Source organism: Neopelma chrysocephalum, unplaced genomic scaffold (assembly GCF_003984885.1).
Source record: "Neopelma chrysocephalum unplaced genomic scaffold, ASM398488v2 Primary Assembly neopelma1_96606, whole genome shotgun sequence".
NCBI classification, from domain to species: Eukaryota; Metazoa; Chordata; class Aves; order Passeriformes; family Pipridae; genus Neopelma; species Neopelma chrysocephalum.
The window spans coordinates 524,584-540,744 of record NW_020925251.1 but is presented as its reverse complement, the minus strand read 5'-3'; the positions used below and the strand labels follow the sequence as shown (position 1 = coordinate 540,744).

The following is a 16,161-nucleotide window of genomic DNA, read 5'->3' as shown; positions in this document are numbered from 1 at the left end:
AAGCAATAGGTAAAGCTTGATACCAATGAAAATTTGTTTCTTGACATATTTTAGCAAATTGTTGCTTAATGAGATGATTCATCTTTTCTACTTGCCCACTTGCTTGGGGTCTGTAGGGCATATGCAGTTGCCAATTGATTTTTAGTGCTTTACTTATTGCTTGTACAATTCGTGCACAGAAGTGTGAACCTCTGTCTAAAGAGATGCTTTTAGGCATTCCAAACCATAGTATAATCTCATTCAACAAGACTTTAACCACTCCTTTTGATTCATTTGTTCTACATGGGAAAGCTTCAGGCCATCCAGAAAATGTGTCAGTCAAAACTAAGAGATAACAGGACCCCCCCCTTTTCTTGGGAGCTCAGAGAAATTAATTTGCCAAATTTCACCTGGGAAATGCCCTTTGCTTATTGCCCCTTGGTGTATTTTTGTTCCAGTATTTCAAAGTTCACATTGGGATGTGACTTGCTCTATTGTGGTAAATAAATTTGGTCCTGCTACTCTGGTCCTTAAATGCTAATAGAGTGAGTCTAAGCCCCAATAGTTTTATCATGTTTTACTTTTACAAATTGCCACACTAATTTTTCTAATAGTATTAACTGACCTGTTTTTAGTTAACCTCACCCATTGTCTAACAGTTTACCTTCATTTTCATGTATCCACTTATAATCTGTTTCTTTATATTCTTCCTGTTGATCTGTGTCTAGTTCTTCTAGCACTAAAGCTGTTACTGGTAGTTCTTTACTTCTTGCAACAGCTAATTCAGCTTCTGCATCAGCTTTTCTGTTTCCTATTTCCGGGACAGTGTTACCTTTCAGGTGTCCTCGGCAGTGCATAATTGCCACCTGAGAGGAGAGTTGTACAGCTTCTAGTAATCGTAGAGTTTCTTCAGCATATTTCACAACTTTTCCTTGAAGAGTTAAAAGTCTTCTTTCTTTCCAAATTGCTCCATGAGCATGAACTATGCCAAAGGCATATTTGGAGTCAGTCCAGGTGTTAATTTGTTTTCCTTCTGCCAATCCTAAAGCCTGAATGAGAGCTATCAGTTCTGCTTTCTGGGCTGAGGTTCCTGCGGGCAAAGGATTTGATTTGATTACCTCAGTAGTGGTGGTCGCAGCATACCCAGCCATCTTCACACCTTGTCTTATGAAACTGCTGCCATTGGTAAACCAGTCTTCTGCATCCAGGGGTGGTTCTTCTTTAAGGTCCAGGCAGCAGGAGCACACTGCTTCAATGGTTTCCAGGCAGTCGTGCCCGACAGGTGCAGCCAAGATTCTTCCTTCTAGGAATGAAGCTGGGTTAACAATGTTAGTCACCTGAATGATTATGTCATCTGATTCAGCCAGGATTACTCGATGTTTCAGAAATAGGGAGGGTGACAGCCAATGATTTCCTTTCTGTTCCAGTACTGCTGACACTGTGTGGGACACTAACACAGTCATTTTCTGTCCCATTGTAAATTTCCTGGTTTCTTCTATATTTATGATCATTGTTGCTCCTGCCCTTAGGCAGGTGGGCCATCCTTTGCTTACTTCGTCCAATTGCTTGGAGAAGTAGGCTACTGTTCTTTTGTATGGTCCTAGTTGCTGAGCCAGGACCCCCAGAGCCATTCCTTGTCGTTCATGCAAGAACAACCAAAAGGGCTTCGTTACGTCAGGCAATCCCAATGCCAGAGTCCTTATGGGTTCTCATCTCAGCTGTTTGAAGGCTCCACTTGCTTCAGGGGTTCAGACCAGGTTGCCCTTAGTTATTTTCTGCAGGTCATATAAAGGCTTTGCAATTAGCCCATACTGATATATCTATAAACAACACCAACCTGTCATTCCTAGAAAGGCTCAAAGGTTTCTCACCATCTGTGGTTTCGGTGTCTGGCAGATGGTTTCCTTTCTTGTTGTCCCCAGAGATCATTGTCCTCTCGATACTTCATATTGCAGGTACATGACCAGCTGAGCTTTCTGTTGAGAGACTCGATAACCATTTAAGTCCAAAAAGTTTGAGGTTTACTGTCCATCGGACACATTCTTCTTGTTTTTCAGTAACAATCAATAGATCATCCACATATTATAAAAGTACACCCTCTCCCAGTGGTGACTGCCATTGTTCCAATTCTTTAGCTAATTGATTCCCAAAAATTGTGGGAAAATTTTCGAACCCTTAAGGTAACACTGTCCAAATGAGTTGAGTTTTCCTTCCTGTGGTGGGATTTTCCCACTTGAAGGCAAATATCCTTTGACTTTCCTGTGTTAAGGGAAAGCAGAAAAAGGCATCTCTTAAGTCTAATACTGTGAACCAAGTTAGACTTTCTTTTAATATTGTTAATAGGGTGCCTCTTCCTCCTGTTCTGAGGGCCCTGCTTCCTCTTTATCCCTCACTCAGTGAACTGATTTTGTCTTGGATTTCTTCTTCTGTATAGGGGCAACCGCTACTGGCACAGGTTGTTCCTCTGGTTCATCTGCAGTTTGAGTGGGTATGGTACCTGTTGGTCTGCTTTCCTCCTCCTCCCCCTGAGGGTGCTGTCTAGTGATGAGCAGTGTCCAATAAATAGTAGCCAGGGCCCAGCACATTGCATAACTTTGTGCCTCTCTGGAACTGCCACAGCATTTTTTCATCACATATTTTATCCCTTTAACAGGGTCCTGTATTTGTTCAGGGGTGAACTTTCAAACCATTGGAAAACAATAATCCTCCAAATACTGGCCCATGTCCTCCCACATTCCATGCCACTCATGACTATCCATCCTCAGGGCAGATCTCTGTATAACATCCCTAGAAATCTCTGTCCTGACTCTAAACATGGTGTGGATCATGCTGAGGAGATCTGTCAGACTTAGCAACAAGAACATGCTTTTTTTAACATCCAAAAGGAATTCAAAATTCTCAAAAGCTGTTTTAACAGGTATGAAGGAGGAAAAGGGAGTGAAAAGCTGAGAAAGATCATCCTCCCCTGTTCCCCCCACAGACTGGGTACGATTATTAATGGATTCCCAAAGGTACTGCCTGAGGTAAGGGTAGGAGAGCAACACTGAATACACATCCTAAATGACCCTCATTGCCCTTGATGTTATCATGTCATAAACTGATATCCCACAATGCATCAACAAAGCAATCCTGATCCCTCTCCCTACTCTGAAAAAGAACACTGCAAGGAGCACATACAGGAGCATATACAGGATTGGGTACCACACCCACATGAACAGATCAATCACAGAGAATCACAGAATCAACTCGGTTTGAAAAGACCTCTGAGATCATCGAGTCCAACCTTTGACCTAACATTACCTTGTCTATTAGACCATAGCACTAAGTGCCACATTCAGTCTCTTCCTAAATACCTCTAGGGATGGTGACTCCACCACCTCCCTGGGCAGCCCATTCCGTAGCCCAATCACTCTCTCTGTGAAGAATTTCTTCCTAATGTCTAACCGAAACCTCTGCTGGTGCAACTTCAGACTGTGCCCTCTTGTCCTACTGCTAGTTGCCTGGGAGAAGAGACAGATACCCACCAGTTACAACCTCCCTTCAGGTAGTTGTAGAGAGTGATAAGGTGTCCCCTTGAGCCTTCTCTTCTCCAGGCTAAGCAATCCCAGCTCCCTTAGCTTCTCCTCATAAAACTTGTGCTCCAGTCCCTTCACCAGCCTCGTTGCTCTTCTCTGGACATGTTCCAGCATATCAATATCCTTCCTAAATTGAGGGGCCCAGAACTGGACACAGTACTTGAGGTGTGGTCTAACAAGTGCTGAGTACAGGGGAAGAATCACTTCCATGGTCCTGCTGGCCACACTATTCCTGATACAGGGCAGGATGCCATTGGCCTTCTTGGCCACCTGGGCACACTGCTGGCTCATGTTCAGCTTCCTGTCAATCAGAACCAAGCAATATTGTGACCAGTGGCTCCATACCTAATACAGAAAAATGCATAGATCAAATTTGTTTCAAACACACTCTAGGCAGATCTGTTGTTATCTCAACCCTTCATGCCCCAAGTTGAGTGCTAAATAAGGCTGTCGTGGTTTAGGAATGGTACTCCTCAGTTTAGTTCCCCCACCAAGACTCTCCCAAAGCAGACACTGCTTGCTCCCCCTCCCCACCCTGACTGAAAGCACAAAAGGTAAAGATCACAGGTTGAGATAAGAACAATTTACTGGAAACAGCAATGAGGTAAGAAAAGGAACAGTAACAGCAACAATATTAATAACAAGAGGTATAAGACAAAGAAATTATTTACATGGAAAATCGCGAAAAAACTGACTGGATCTTCCCAACCATGTTTTCTCCCGACTGGAAAAAGGACACCCTTCTCCTCCAAATCCAGAGACAGTCCCTTTCCCCCACCCCTGGCAATGACATGAGAGGGTATCAAATAACATTAAGGTCTGGCCACTCCCCTCTCCCGGCTTCTGTAAAAAATTAACCCTGTCCTGGCCGAAACTAGGACACATGTTATTAAACAGTGTCAAAATTAATGGAGTTATTCTAGATTTTCACTTTTGTGATCCAAGTGTTTTAAATAAAAATAATAACAAGATTGATTTTAACCATAACACTTTCATTCTGTCTCTTTCTTTAGCCTTGAATTTATATTATTTTATTTATAAAACTATATATAAAGCATTATAATGTATCATATATTGCATAATATGATATAATGTGTATTTTTATATATATTTGTCATAGTTTAACCCCAGCTGGCAGTTAAGCCCCATACACCAGCTTGCTTACTGCCCTCACAGTGAGATGGGCAAGAGACTCAGAGGGGTAAAAGTGAGAAAACTCGTGGGTTGAGACAGACAGTTTAATAGGAAAAGCAAAAGCCACACATACAAGCAAAGTAAAATAAAGAATTAGTTCACTGCTTCCCATGGGCAGGCAGGTGTTCAGTCATAGCCAAGAAAGCAGGGCTCCATCATGAGTAATGGTGACTTGAGAAGACAAACACCATCACTCCACATCCTCCCCTTCCTTCTTCCCTCAGCTTTATATGCTGAGCATGACATCATACAGTATGGAATATCCCTTTGCTCAGTTGGGGTCAGTTGTTCTGGCTGTGTCTCCTTCCAACTCCTTGTGTACCCACAGCCTACTCATTGGTGGTGTGATGTGAGAAGCAGAAAAGGCCTTGACTCCGTGTAAGCACTGTTCAGCAATCGCTAAAACATCGCTGTATTATCAACACTGTTTTCAGCACAAATCCAAAACACAGCCCCATACTAGCCACTGTGAAGAAAATTAACTCTACCCCAGCCAAAACCAGAACAATAGAGCATATATAAATATATTTGCCTCACAAATACAAAACTTGCAACTGTTTGCATTTTTGATGCAATAAATAATTTCTTAGTATTCTGGAAAACTGTCCTGCAGTCTGGGAGTCAAGAGTCAGTCTGCAGAAAGAACTGTGGTGTTGTGGAATACATCCTGTGTAAGGAGGGGATGAGGAAGGCAGATGCTCCAGGAGGATGCTAACCTTCTCTGGGTTGCAGTTATTGTCTTCTTGTTAAGAGGATGTGCTGTTTCCCTTAGATATTTGGCTGGCTCTTCTGAATGGGCAGGGGCAGCAGGGAGACTCATGAGCCAATGGCAGAGATAGTGGTACCTCTGGCAGCATTAGCTTCATAGCCCTCATCCCCTCTAAATAAAAGCTTGTACTGTCCTATAAAGGGTAGAGGAGGGGTGGGGGAACCTCAGGGTACTTTCCTCCTTTAGGCTGCGAGGAAGGGACCTTTCCTCATAAGCTTTGCATTTAAAAAAAATGCAGTAGAAAACTAATTGTGCTCACAGGTTCCTTTAGCTTCTAGGATGGGTACTCAACAGTGCAGAAGCGAATGAAAAAGATTTTATCTCATCAGGAAGCATTATGTACCGATAATAATTGTTATTAGCAAATTAATTTACATGCATCTTCTTGTGGTTTTGTTTTACAACCCTAGATTGGTGAATTATTGAGCACCACACACCCTGCCAACAAAGCCAGCTTAACTCTTTTCTGCCCTGAGGAAGGAGAATGGAAAAATTCCAACCTTGACAGACACAACCTTCAAGACTTTATTAACATTAAGCTCAACTCAGCTTCCATATTGCCCAAAATGGAAGGACTCTCTGAATTCACTGAGTATCTATCAGAATCAGTAGAAGTGCCATCACCCTTTGACATTTTGGAACCTCCAACTTCAGGAGGCTTCTTGAAACTCTCCAAACCCTGCTGTTATATTTTCCCTGGTGGAAGAGGGGACTCTGCGTTGTTTGCAGTGAATGGATTCAACATGCTTATCAATGGAGGATCTGAAAGAAAATCTTGCTTTTGGAAACTTATCCGGCACTTGGACAGAGTAGATTCCATTCTACTCACTCACATTGGAGATGATAACCTGCCAGGAGTCAATAGCATGCTTCAACGAAAGATAGCTGAGTTAGAAGAGGAACAGTCCCAAGGGTCTACTACCAACAGTGACTGGATGAAAAATCTGATCTCACCGGATTTAGGAGTCGTATTCCTTAATATACCTGAGAACCTGAAGAACCTGAATCCTGACTTTAGAGTAAAAAGGAGTGTAGAAGAAGCTTGGTTTACTCTCCAGTATTTAAATAAATTGTCTATGAAACCAGAACCTCTTTTCAGAAATGTAGGGAATACCACTGACCCCATCATTTTATTTCAGAAAATGGGAGTTGGCAAACTTGAGATGTATGTGCTTAATCCTGTTAAAAATAGCAAAGAGGTGCAATATTTTATGCAGCAGTGGAGTGGTACTAGCAAAGATGAAGCTGAATTCCTGCTACCAAATGGCCAAGAACTAGACATTCCATTATCCTATTTCACCTCTGTCTCATCCCTGATTGTGTGGCAACCAGCTAATCCTGTAGAAAAAATAATCCGAGTTCTGTTTCCTGGAAACAGCACCCAATATAATATTCTAGAAGGACTGGAAAAACTCAAACACTTAGACTTTCTTAAACAACCAATGGTTACACAAAAAGACCTAACTGGAAACATTGCTAGTCCAGCTGTGAAACAAGCAAAATTGAAACAGCGAACAGACAGCAAGGAGAGTCTGAAGCCTGCTGCAAAGACACCAAGCAAGTCTGTCAGAAAGGAATCTAAAGAAGAAATACTGGAGCCTGCAAAACCTAGTCCAGCACCGGAAAAACTTCAGAAATTGGAAAGAAAAGAAAAAGTTCCAGTTAAAAAAGACAAACCAGCAAAAGTGGAGACCAAACCTATAGTGGCAGAAAAAGATGTAACAAGTAAAGAAGAGCAGTTAGTAAAATATGAAACTCCTGAAAAACAAGCTACAGATGTAAAACCAAAAGTGGTACAGGACAAGCCAGTGAAAAAGGAAGTCAAAGCAAAACCTGAAGAAAAGAAAGAGGAAAAAGAAAAACCAAAGAAAGAGGTTTCTAAAAAAGAGGAGAAAACATCCATCAAAAAAGAGGAAAAACACAAAAAAGAAGAGATCAAGCAAGAAGTTAAAAAAGAGGTGAAAAAGAAAGAGAAGAAGGAAACTAAGAAGGAAGTAAAGAAAGAAGCTCCACCAAAGGAAATTAAAAAAGAAGGTAAAAAAGAAGAGAAGGAAATTAAGAAGGAAGAAAAAGGAATCAGAAAAGACATCAAGAAGGTTCCTAAAGAAACAAAGAAGACATCTGCTCCTTTGACTGAAGTCAAAAAGCCAGCAGCAAAGCCTAAACCACAAAAGAAGGAGGAACCTGCTAAAAAAGAAGCAATATCTGCTGGAAAGCCAAAGGAAAAAGTTAAAATTAAGACTGTGAAGAAGGAGATTGAAGTCAGTGGAGCTCAAGCTGCCCTTGCAGCAGTTGGAACCACTACCACCACTGTAGCAGCTGCAGAAATTACAGCTAGTGAAAAAGAACTTCAAGTTGAGAGATCCCTTATGTCTTCACCAGAGGACTTAACAAAGGATTTTGAGGAATTAAAAGCTGAAGAAACAAAAGCAATAAAAGAAATAAAACCTCGAGTTGCACTTATAGAAGATGAACTGAAACTCACTGGCACAGAACAAAAGGACGCCTTTGAAGTCCAAAAAGAAAAATTAGATAATGAAGGACCTGCTGAGTCCTCTGATGAAGGCGTAACTACCACAGAGGCTGAGGGTGAGTGTGGACAAACACCTGAAGAATTGGAATCTGTGGAAAAGCACAGGGTTGATGACCATGAAAAGTTTGAAGATGAGGGAACTGTCTTGGAAGAATCATATGAAGGAGGATATTATGAGGAAAAGGCAGAGACAGAAGAAGCTGAAGAACAAGGTGAAGATGAGAAGGTAAAGACACAACCGGTCACCACAAAACCATATATGAAGAAAGCAAGAAAAATGGAAGAGAGTTCAGAAGAAATAATGACTGAAGCAGATGCTAATATTAAAGCTGAAAAATATATTGAAAATGCAGATGATGAGGCATCAGATGAACAGGCTGAGCAAGACAGGGAAGAAGCAGTAGAAAAGGCAGAAACTGAAGAGAGTGAAGAAGAGGAAGAAGACAAAGCAAAAGACATTAGAGATGAAGAGGAAACTGAAAAAATAGAAGCTGAAGAAGATTATGTGATGGCTGTGGTAGACAAAGATGCAGAAGCTGGTGAAGTTGAAGATAAATATGGCCTACTCATACTTACACCAACAAAACACTCAGAGCCTCAGTCTCCAGCAGTTGAACTGGCTTCTATCCGTGATGAAACATTACCTGGTGGTTCAGAAAGTGAAGCCACTGTTTCTGATGAAGAAGATAGGGAAGACCCACCTGAGGAGTTCACTGCTACTTCAGGTTATACACAGTCTACCATTGAAATATCCAGTGAACCAACTCCAATGGATGAAATGTCTACACCCCGTGATGTCATGAGTGATGAAACTAACAATGAGGAAAGTGAGTCACCTTTTCAAGAATATATGTACATTACCAAGTATGAGACATCACCGTACTCTCAAGAATTTGCTAGACCTAAACTTTCTCCACTTCCAGATGCTTTTAATGGATTATCAGAGGGATCCAAAACAGAGGCCACAGAAGGTAAAGACTATAATGCCTCAGCTTCTACCATCTCACCACCTTCTTCATTAGAGGAAGACAAATTCTGTAAATCTGCATTCCAAGATTTATACTGGCAAAAAGGAAATGAAGTCCAAGGCACTGACAAATTAGAAATGAAAGAAGCCTATCCAGAAGATGATGGAAAACACAGTCCAGCCAAGACCCCAGCTAAGAGTTTGTCCCCTCCATCACCTGTTGCCAAAACACCACTGGGTGAACGCAGTGTGAACTTTTCACTCACTCCCAGTGAGATCAAGGTCTTGGCTGAGCCTGTATCCACTGCTACATTGTCTGATGTATATCAAGAAGTTGCCAAAGAGCACTGTGCAAGCCCTGATGATAAAACGTTAGAAGTAGCATCTCCCTCACAGTCTGCTGCTGGTAGTGCTGGCCACACGCCTTATTATCCATCTCCCACTGATGAAAAATCCAGTCAGCTTCCCTCTGAAACCAGTGAAAAGTTAACAGAAGTTCCTGTTATCTTTGAACTCAGTGAAGACAAAGATGAGTCTGCAAAACCCAGAATAAGCCCTATGGATGAGCCTGTGCCAGATTTAGAATCTCCTATTGAAAAGGTTCTCTTGCCTCTACGGAGTCCACCACTGATAGGTTCAGAGACCACTTATGATACATTTTTGAGTGCTGATGTAAAGTCTCCCACCAGAGATTATGGAAATCCTTCTGAGGGGAAACCTGAAAAAGAAAAATCACCTGTTCAGATGAGCCCAGCTTCTGAAGCCAGCTCTGTGGACCTTTTCCAAGAAAAACAAGATGAAAAAAGCATGGAGTTTACGGTAATTAAGGAAGGTTTAAGCCTAGAAAGGAAAATGGGGGATACAGAACCCAGCAACTCCCAGTCTTTACCGGTCTTGGATGAGCAGAAGTTAGCAGGTGATCTCTCACCTACTCAAATAGATATTGGTCAGTTTGGTTCCTTAAAAGAAGACACCAAAATGTCAATTTCTGAAGGCACTGTTTCTGACACATCTGCAACTCCAGTTGATGAGGTTGTAGCAGAAGACACCTATTCCCATATAGAAGGAGTAGCTTCTGTCTCTACAGCATCTGTTGCTACTAGTTCATTTCCAGAACCAACTACTGATGATGTGTCTCCTTCTTTGCATGCTGAGGTTGGATCACCCCACTCTACTGAAGTTGATGATTCCCTTTCAGTGTCAGTTGTACAAACACCAACAATGTTTCAGGAAACAGACATGTCCCCATCTAAGGAAGAATGCCCAAGGCCCATGTCAATTTCTCCACCAGATTTCTCACCTAAAACTACAAAATCAGGAACCCCAGTGCACAATCACAGATCTCCTGAGCAGTCAACTATGTCATTAGAATTTGGTCAGGAGTCTCCTGAGCAGTCTTTAACAATGGACTTTAGTAGGCAATCTCCAGACTATCCTACTGTAGGCACTAGTATACACCATATATCTGAAAATGGACCAACAGAAGTAGATTACAGCCCTTCAAATATACAGGACTCTATTTTTGCATGGAAGATTTCCCCTGTGGAGCAGTCATCTTACTCTCAGGAAAAGGACATTTCAGAAATTATTTCAGTTTCTCAAATTGAAGTTTCATCCTCGACTTCATCAGCTCATACACATTCCCAGTTAACTTCACCACTGCCAGATGAAACCTTTTCAGGTGCTGTTCCACCCAAACATATGACACTACATTCTTCTCTTATCTCAGAAAAGATGCAGAGTCTAGGAGAAAAGCTTTCACCAAAGTCTGACCTATCTCCATTAACTCCAAGGGAATCTTCTCCTCTGTACTCTCCTAGTTTTCCAGATTCATCTCCTGCAATCACAGAAGCTGTGTCAGCTTCGTTATCTTTGCAAGTGTCCTCTGTCAAAGCATTTGGTTACCAGGAACCCCTAACAAAGCACAGTCCAGAACCTTTAATCAGCCCAGAAAAAGAAGATTCAGAGAAAAGCAGCAGGTCACCAGAAGAACTCAATCATTCTTACAAGGCCACAGAGAAAACTGTTAGGTCACCAGAGGATATTAGCTACTCCTATGGGGCAGTTTCAAAATCTAGGTCACCTCAGGCCACAGATTATTCCTATGAGACAACAGGGAAAGCCACCAGCTCACCTGAAGCCACAGATTACTCATTTGAGACAACTGGGAAAACTACCAGATCATCCAAAGCTACTAGCTATTCCTATGAAGCAAGTGCACATTTTACTCCAGGAAAACCTTTAGCTGAATCCCGTCAAGATGTTGACTTATGCCTTGTGTCCTCCTGTGAATATAAACATCCTAAAACTGAACTTTCACCCTCATTTATCAACCCAAATACCCTTGAGTGGTTTGCAAGTGAAGAACAGTCTCGGTATCAAAAGAAACCATTAACTCAATCTGGGAGAGCTCAGCCACCTTCTGGGGGAAAGCAGCAAGGATGGAAGTGTGACGAAACCCCTCCCACATCCATGAGCGAGTCTGCCCCATCTCAGACTGATTCAGATGTTCCCCCTGAGACTGAGGAATGCCCTTCCATCACTGCAGATGCTAACATTGATTCAGAAGATGAGTCAGAAACCATTCCGGCAGATAAGACAATTACGTACAAACAAATTGACCCACCACCTGTACCGATGCAGGATCACAGCCCTTCCCCTAGGCACCCTGATGTCTCCATGGTTGATCCAGAGACTTTGCCCACTGATCAGAATTTGGGTAAACCTTTGAAGAAGGACCTCAAAGAAAAGACAAAGACAAAAAAGCAGGGTACTGAGACCAAGTTGTCTTCTCCTGTTAAAAAAAGTGATGGTAAATCAAAACAAATGGTTTCACCCAAACCAGTTGGAAAAGAATCTTTAGACAAAAATTCCAAAACAGTTTCTCTAAAAAAGAAGGAGTCTGTGGAGAAAGCAACCAAAAATATCTCTAATCCAGAAGTAAAGTCTCAATTGGAAGAGAAAGACAAGGACACCAAGAATGCAGCAAATACAACAACATACAAGTCAGCAAAGACTGCAACCACAGGTATAGATAGGAGTTCCCTAATGTTAAGATTTTCTTTGTTGTTGCAGTCATGTTAGGTCGCCTTTATATCAGCTGACAATGTGGTTTGTAGCAAACCCCCAAAGAAAGTTCATGTTTTAAATATAAATCTGATGTATTATGGCTATATTTAAATGAATGAAATTTACTGAATTAACTTTTGAAATCTGATAAACTTGATGTGTTAGTTTTTTCAGATGTAAAGAATTAGAGAGGGTACATCAAATATAAAGAACTTAATACTAAATGTCTGAAATGTTAACCAACGAATAGAATTAAAAGTACTACTTCTGTAGGTGAAGTGAAATCAGTAATCACTTTATTCATTGTAAGAATCATGTAGGCATAATGTTCTTAAAACAAAATAATGCAATTCAATATTGTGAGAGGCATAGGTACAATCAGACATTTTTACAAGGAGCAAGTCTAGGATTCAGTACAAGCAAACCAGCATTCAGCTATCTGTAGCTTCATCATTTTAAGTGGTCCACTGTTCTTTCTTACACCATTATTTGCATGTCTCTCTAAGTAGATGTTTCTCAAAGCAGCAGTGCAGTTCCTCATGCTGTACATTTCTCCGGCACTTCAGTTTTATGTTAGGTTCTTCTTCCTTGAAGCATACTTCACAGGTATATTCTAGTGCTGAAGACAAAACTATATTTGATAATGACATTTAAGTGTAAAATGTAGTGTCTAATATTTTATCCAATGTTGGTATCTGTAGCATTAGGTATCCACAATTCAGAAAGATGTATCACAGATTTTTTATGATAAAAGATGATAAAAGATTTTGTAACATAACCAAATAGTTAAAAACTCTCTAATTCAGGAAATCTTATCATATTATGATGTTTATTTGACATATTGTCCTATGATGAATGGCAGGTCACACTAGACAATTGTATTGGACTTTCCTGTATTTACAATATGTGATCCTAAATAGAGTGTATTGTTCAGATAATTTAGTTTACCAAGCTTCATCCTCTGTAACATCATGAGGAGGTCAATAAAACATAAATAGTGATCATCTAGATAAAATTACTAATTGAATCCTGATTGTCAGTTCACACCATGATCCAGTGTGCAGCAAAAGCAGCTATTTATGTGAGTGTTTAAACTTTGAACTTCCTTTTGACCTCTTCTTAGAACAAATACTACACTATGTATAGCAGTAAAAACGTTTCCCTCTACTTTTTGTGATAAGTGGCTAGTTTGTGTATGCAAATAAGGATCCAGCAGGCAAACAAACATTTGTTCTCAGTTTCCTGCAGTAATTGCTTTAGGAAGATTCTCTTTTCTCCCAAGTTCCCCTTTGCCCCTCTTTCTGCTCACATGTAGTATCTTCCTGATGCATGTGTAAGACAGTGAGCATATCAACAGCTACTATGCCTTGGTATGTGCTGATACTCCAAATCTCAGGACCACTTCTGCATGGCTCCCTGTGTGACCCTAGCTTTTATAATCATGTTTACCTGAGACTTTCAAAAAGCTGTACTTCTTAACTTGGAAAATAATACTGCCGTTTATTGAATGGTAATTCAGTAATCACAGACCTGCATAGTAATTGTTGGATAATAGTAGTATATTACTGGGAAAGGTTCAATTGGCATACAACAAAGTTGGAATGTGTTATTAGATGTAGGAGGGTAATGCCATAAGTGTTTCAGGGGACACAGAAGTAAATTGTAGCTATGTAATGTTTAACTAATGCTAGCAATTTTAAGAAAATAATCTCAGCAGTTATAGTGGTAATTAGCAAATGCATGTTTTAACTAGCCTGTGATATTCTTTTGTTGTTTGATTTCCAAAGGACCTGGGAATAGTAAGTCTGCAAACTCTACAGCGGTCCCTCCAGGGCCTCCAATGTATTTGGATCTGGTGTACATTCCCAACCACAGCAATAGAAAAAATGTTGATGTTGAGTTTTTCAAGAGGGTGCGGTCATCCTACTATGTGGTGAGCGGGAATGATTCTGCATCTGAGGAGCCAAGCAGGGCTGTTCTGGACTCCCTGCTGGAGGGCAAGGCCCAGTGGGACAGTAACATGCAGGTAGGCTCTTTGCTAGTATTTCTACCTGGAAATTTAATCTTCTATGGGAAGCAACTACAGGAAGCCAGAGTGCCTCTGGAGTGAGCAGTGGCTGCTGGAGACAGGAGTTCCCAGTCTGGACACCTTGTTTCACCAGTGATATGAGAGGACACCCAAGTGAGGCACAGAGCTGCACCATACTCAGCTGCTTCCCCATTTCTGGCCCTTCTGACCTGTCTCTGGAAAATAAAACAATTGGGAAATGGTTTACAGGGCCATTTGTCTACTTGATCTTGTTGCTATACCCTATATAATCCAAGTTTGGAAACCTTGCATTTTGTAAGTAGGAATGTTTCATGGTTAATATGGTAAACATGTACACTTGGAAACATCATGTGCCTTTCCAACGTGAAGTAATAAGTAAACAAAATATTTGGCCATAATCTGAAGAGCTATTGGTGCAGACTACAGACTGATACTTCTCTGGAAAGGTGCACCTTAGCACCTTAGAGAAACAAGGTTTTGTTTTGATAAACTTCTTCTCAGTCATTTTATCTTATCTACATGTTTATTTTTTTTCTTTTTTCTGATCCACTCTTTCCAAAAGGGAATCATACTTGTTGGTTAGGACTTCTTACAAAGACATTTTTCTTATCAGTTGCTTCTGCTGTCCATTCCTCAGGAGTTCTCCTGTTTTGTGTTGCAGGTGACCTTAATCCCAACCCATGACTCAGAAGTGATGAGAGAATGGTACCAAGAGACCCATGAGAAACAGCAGGACCTCAACATCATGGTTTTGGCAAGCAGCAGCACTGTTGTTATGCAAGATGAATCTTTTCCCGCATGCAAGATTGAACTGTAAGAATCAGACCATGCACCACAAGATTTACCTTTTTTCCAGAAATTCTTCAGTTTGAAAACACCTTTTCTAAAAATTCAACCCATCTATTTCAACTGCTGAACTGTATACCTGAAAAATGCTATACTGTATCACAGTGATGCAAGTCACTAATATTTTTCAGTCTTTGGTGATTGCTGAGGGAAATAACAGCATTCCCATAGTAGGGTCAAAATTACAGTGAAAATACAGATCCAGTTTCATCTCCACTGAATGTTTGGAAACCATGTACTAGCAACTCCAAGTGACTTCTGCCAGGTAAAGGCATTTGTCCTCTAAAGAATTACAAAGAGAGAAAAAGAGAGAGAGAAGTAGGAGGAAAAAGTAATAAATAATTAAATCTCCAGTAGTCTCGTGGCAATAGCATTTTATGCACTCACAGGAAAAGGAGGTTTTAAATTTGTATCAATCTGAGCTATTGCAAAGGAGATCCTTACTTTACAGAATTAAGTTAGGTGCAAAATAAGAAGCAGAATGTGGCTAGGAAGGGACATATAATCTAAATGCTCATTAGCAGTTTTCCACTTTAATTTGAACCCTGCATACTGACATCCCATAACAACTGTAGGTCAAATATGCATGTAGTCTGAACCCCATTGAGAATTCTAAAACCTTTCTTTCAACATGCAAAATTGTTGGTCTAAGACATGCTTCCAGTAAAACTCCACTCACTGCAGTCACAACCGACCAGTACACATGCTTAAACACCCATGTCCACTGTCCATTAACTGAAACAAAATACCAAAGCAGTTGGGAGTACATACAGTAGACAATTTACCTTAGAAAGTGACTTGAATGTACAAAGAAACTTGATGCACTTATTTTTTAATGTTGAGACAGCAAATTTATAAAACATCTGTGTAGAATCATAGTTGCACCAGTAAAGAAGTGTGAGTGTGCATGAAGTGTGTACTAGAAACCTATCTGACTGATCAAACAGCTTGGTGCTATGAATTATAGATGTTACTTCTGTGAACAACTCATTGACGCACCAGGACAACTCAAGGCAAGATGAGCATTTTTTTTGAAAGGTTCTTTTGTATTGTGGAAGCAAGATTGAAGTGGTGTCCAGTATCAGAGCTGCAAAACTTGGTAAAATATTCAGGATGATGATAAAGGTTACCTGCAAGTCTGTATGGTATTCAATCTTCCTTTGTTTTATTTTATTTGTT

The 16,161-nt window shown here is 40.7% G+C and overlaps 1 protein-coding gene across 1 annotated transcript in view; it reads left to right on the top strand.

Moving 5' to 3' along the window:
- LOC113981515 (microtubule-associated protein 1B-like) overlaps positions 1-14,953 on the top strand; it is a 41,090-nt gene extending 26,137 nt beyond the window's left edge. Inside the window, exons 3-5 of the mRNA XM_027708915.1 lie at positions 5,928-12,045; positions 13,874-14,112; positions 14,798-14,953. Of these exons, the coding sequence (XP_027564716.1) occupies positions 5,928-12,045; positions 13,874-14,112; positions 14,798-14,953 (6,513 nt within the window). The remainder of the gene's footprint in view (positions 1-5,927; positions 12,046-13,873; positions 14,113-14,797) is intronic.
- The last annotated feature ends 1,208 nt before the right edge of the window (positions 14,954-16,161 follow it).